The sequence below is a fragment of the Ananas comosus genome, unplaced genomic scaffold, assembly GCF_001540865.1.
Source record: "Ananas comosus cultivar F153 unplaced genomic scaffold, ASM154086v1, whole genome shotgun sequence".
Taxonomy (NCBI): Eukaryota; Viridiplantae; Streptophyta; class Magnoliopsida; order Poales; family Bromeliaceae; genus Ananas; species Ananas comosus.
In genome coordinates, this window is record NW_017892471.1 from 1 (window position 1) to 4,131 (window position 4,131).

The 4,131-nt window shown below is 41.5% G+C and overlaps 1 protein-coding gene across 1 annotated transcript; it reads right to left on the minus strand.

Annotated features, from left to right (window-relative positions):
- Positions 1 to 33: 33 nt before the first annotated feature.
- LOC109705398 (receptor-like protein 12) lies at positions 34 to 3,084 on the minus strand. Its single transcript, XM_020226130.1, has one exon. It carries the CDS (start codon positions 3,039 to 3,041, stop codon positions 108 to 110), a length of 2,934 nt encoding a protein of 977 aa, XP_020081719.1. The 5' UTR covers positions 3,042 to 3,084; the 3' UTR covers positions 34 to 107.
- Between the last annotated feature and the right edge of the window lie 1,047 nt (positions 3,085 to 4,131).

Sequence of the window (4,131 nt, forward strand, 5' to 3'; positions counted from 1 at the left end):
CACAACATTCAAATACCAGAACAAACCAACAAGGGAAATACACATACAATCCTTCATAGCTAATTGACTTAGCACGACAAATTAACCCCATAACGTACTCCATTACTTTAATACTGCACCATGTTGTTACCCCCCTCAATTTTCCCTCTCATTGTGTCTATTTTTCTCACCAACCGAGCCCAGTTCACGGCCACTTGCACATACAGCCTATCATACATGTTGTCTACGAAGCGAAAATAAGCAATTCTCCAAATTCTAACGAAAAATAAGGTGCCGAAAACAACCCAAAGCCCCGTGACAAATCCAACACTTACCATGCAGTAGAAGACCGGCGCATCTGACACTGCACTCTCACGCTCTGCGATATTATTACTAGGAGATGTTTGATTTGTCGAACATTCGTCGGAGAGAGGCGGCCCGCAAAGTCCGGGGTTGCCGATGTAGATCAATGGGTCATCGAACGACTGGAGGTGGTGGTCGAACGGTATCCGCCCTGACAGATTGTTGTAGGACAAGTTCAACCAGCCTAGCGAACTTAAGTTCGATATGCTCGGAGGAATAGCTCCAGAAAGCTCGTTGTTCGACAGGTCGAGAGATTCCAATGACTGCAGCTCGCCGATACTCCGTGGAATGCTTCCGCTTAGGCGATTTCCCGACAAGTTCAAGTTAATTAAGCCAACTAGAGCACCTATTTCTTCGGGGATCACTCCATGCAAGTTATTGGACGATAAATCTATGCTCACCATCAATAAGAATGTGCTGGTGTAATTGCGCTCTTGCCCTTTCATGACCACAAAAAAGCCATCCATGGGAATAAAAGGATTATAGTCTCCCCCATTACTCGTGTAGAATCCTTGCACAATACCATAATTGGGCAACTGTAGCGCCATTGCTGTGAAATTTGCGAGAGACGGAGGAATCTTTCCTGAGAGATTGTTGTGTGCGACGTCTAGAACTCGAAGTCGGTCAAGTTTCGTTAGTTGAAAAGGAATGGAGCCAGAGAACATGTTATTCCTCAAATTCAGGGATGCTAAAGATTGCAATTTCTCACCTATCCATGCAGGTACGATTCCGGAGAACTTGTTATTGGCTAGATCTAGTATGACAAGATTTTTGCTGTTTTGCAGGAACGAAGGGAATGTACCAAGGAGGCCATTGTTGTTTAGGCTTAAGACCAAAAGTTCGAATCCTAGTTGATTCACATCGCCGGCTAAGCCAGCCATCTCGGGGTCCATCGGAGGAAACATTCCTGTTAGAAGGTTGTTTGATAAATCTAGGATTTCCATGTACTCCAATAATTGGCAAAAAGATGGCGGGATGGTGCCACTGATACGATTATTTGAAAGAGCCAAATAATCCAAATGCGGAGCTCCAAGAATTGTCGGTAGTGGTCCTGATAATGAATTTTTGGAGATCCGCAGCTCGGTGAGATTTGCAGGTAATTGTGGTAGCGGACCATCGAGCAGATTGGAGCTGAGGTCCATTGCCTCCGTCGACATGGTTTCCAAAGATACAGGTAGCCTGCCGACAATTTGATTATTCGACAGATCCAAATATGTAGCTCGAGAAAACACATTCCAGAACCAGGAAGGTACTGAGCCTGATATTCCTGTATCAGAGAGTTCGAGCATAGAAATTGTGGACTGACCCTGAAGCCATGCAGGAAAATGGGGCCCTAGCTTGCAGTAGCCAAAGTAAGCAACTTCTAATCTAAACGGCGGAACCCAAGTTGGGTCCACTGTGATGGTCAGAGGGTTCCCGGACAAGATCAGTGTCTCTAATCTTGTTAGCCTGGCAAAATGATCTTCCGTTATTACACCGCCGAAACTATTGTAGCTCAAGTCCAGGTGAACCAACTTTTCAAGTTTTCCTATTGACGGAGGAATCGATCCATTAAGCGTGTTATTATGAAGATCAAGCGTGTTCAGACCGGTCAAATCTTGTAGCCAATTTTTTGATAAGTTGCCCTGCAAATTTGTGCTCTCGAGCAACAACATCTCTAGCTTGTTCCACGCGCAACGTGGCAACCTCTGCACCAATTCCGTTATATCTCCATTCAGTTGGTTAAATGTTAGATCTAGTATCCTCAAGTTGCATAAATTTTTCAAGGTTCCAGGCAAGAATCCCACAAATCTATTGATTCCTAGTCCAAGAACTTCGAGGGAAGTTAGATTTCCGAGACCATCAGGAAAAGGACCAGACATTAGATTTTGTATGAGATAGACGTGTTTAAGGCTAACTATATTCCACAACCAGTCGAGCTTGGTAGCGCTGTCGAAGAGATTAAATCCTAGATCAATGGTCGCAAGTGCGGTGAGGTTAGAACGAGGAAGAGAAGCGATTGTTTTATTATAAAGCACGCAATTGGCTAGCCTTAGAACTTGCAGAGAAGGGAGCATGTTCATCACTTGAACCCAGTCTACGACGGCGGAGAGGTCCACAGAGCTTATATCGAGGTACCTCAAAGAAGCGAGGCGCGGTAACCATGAGAGATCAACTGAGTACATGCGATGGTTGTTGTACTGATAATGATAAGATTGGTAGTGGTAATAATAAAAACGATCTTGAATGTCAAGATGTCGCAAGCGAGAGAGATTGCCAAGCTGAGGTGGTATGGCACCGATAAAACCGGCTCCAGAGAGGTTGAGATACCTCAACTTCTCAAGAGAGCCAATGAACTTTGGTATCGGGCCGCTATTAAAGCTGTTCATGCTTAGGTCGAGGTAATTTATTTGTCGTAAAGCAAGCAGAGAAGGACTGATCTCACCGTGCAAAGACATATCTACGGGACTGTTGATGTCGGTGTTGCGAAGGTCGAGCTTCACGACATGGCCCGTTCTGTTGCTGCACGCGACGCCCTTCCACCTGCAGCAGTCTTGACCTTGCCAAGACGAGAGAACGTTCTGGCGATCTACGACGCCTGCTTTGAAGGAGAGAAGCGCAGCCCTGTCGCGCAGAATGCAGCCGAGGGAGGGGGCAATGAATAGCAGATGCCAAAGTAAGAGAACTGCATGGTTGGAGAATCTACCAGCCTTGGCCATTTTCTTGCCTTCTGAATGTAGCTGGACCAGGCGCCAACAACTGGAAATGTAATACTTGCTTTTGGAGATTACATTATATATAGGATTTTTTTTTCCTTAAAAAAGAAAAAAACAACTCTCCCTCTCATTCCCTGGGCCCAACAGGTTCTCCGAGTGAGTGGATGAGTCTATTGACTCTCCATTTTTTACTACAATACACACCACATCTTATTTGTTATATCTATCGTATAAGTTAAAAAATTTTATAGCATTTGATAAGTAAGAAGTATATGTCAAATAGCTAAAATTACATACTAGATAAATATTACATTCAACATCCCAATTATTGTTTCTTATGTGAAATATACTGTGACCTCGCAAAAGACTGAAATTCATGAATCTCAACAATATATATAAAAAATATATTCTTATAACAAATGATACAGAAATGATACATACACTGTTACATATGTTGTTTTCGGAGGGTGCGTGCATTCGAGGGAACAACACATAAGAGAGGGAAAAATGAAGTTATGCTAGCTTATTCACCTAGACTTTTTTCAGAGTCCATGTATAATGCTTAGAATTCCACACATGAAAACGGAGCAGGTTTCTATCTCGCTATAAATATTTTGTTCTTTTCTTATAATATCCCCCCGAACTTTATCTATCTTGTCATTCTCAATAGTGCTCAACCCTACGTTAGTATGCATGCATGCTCTAGAATACAAGACCTGTTTGGATATTTGAATAGGATTCTTTTTCTTCCTTTTTTTCCTTTTTTTTTTTTTTTTGTGATTCAGCGCGCGTAGCTTAATTTGCTCATTTGAATAAAAGCTATTTAGAGACAATTTATCAGCTATGAAGTTTTTTTGTTTTTGGTGATTGAAATTCAAATTCAAAATTTTGATTTTAGCTTCAACCAGAAATTAAAAAATGCAAAAATTTCATGGAAAATTTCCAAAGTCATGATTTATTAGGGTAGGATACTGCAGATCATATATGAGAGGTAATTTATTTTATTTTGAAAAAATAATTTTTTGGCCAATTACTTTTCATCTACTATATATTTGTTAAATAAATAATATATAAAAAGATATATTAAAAAAAA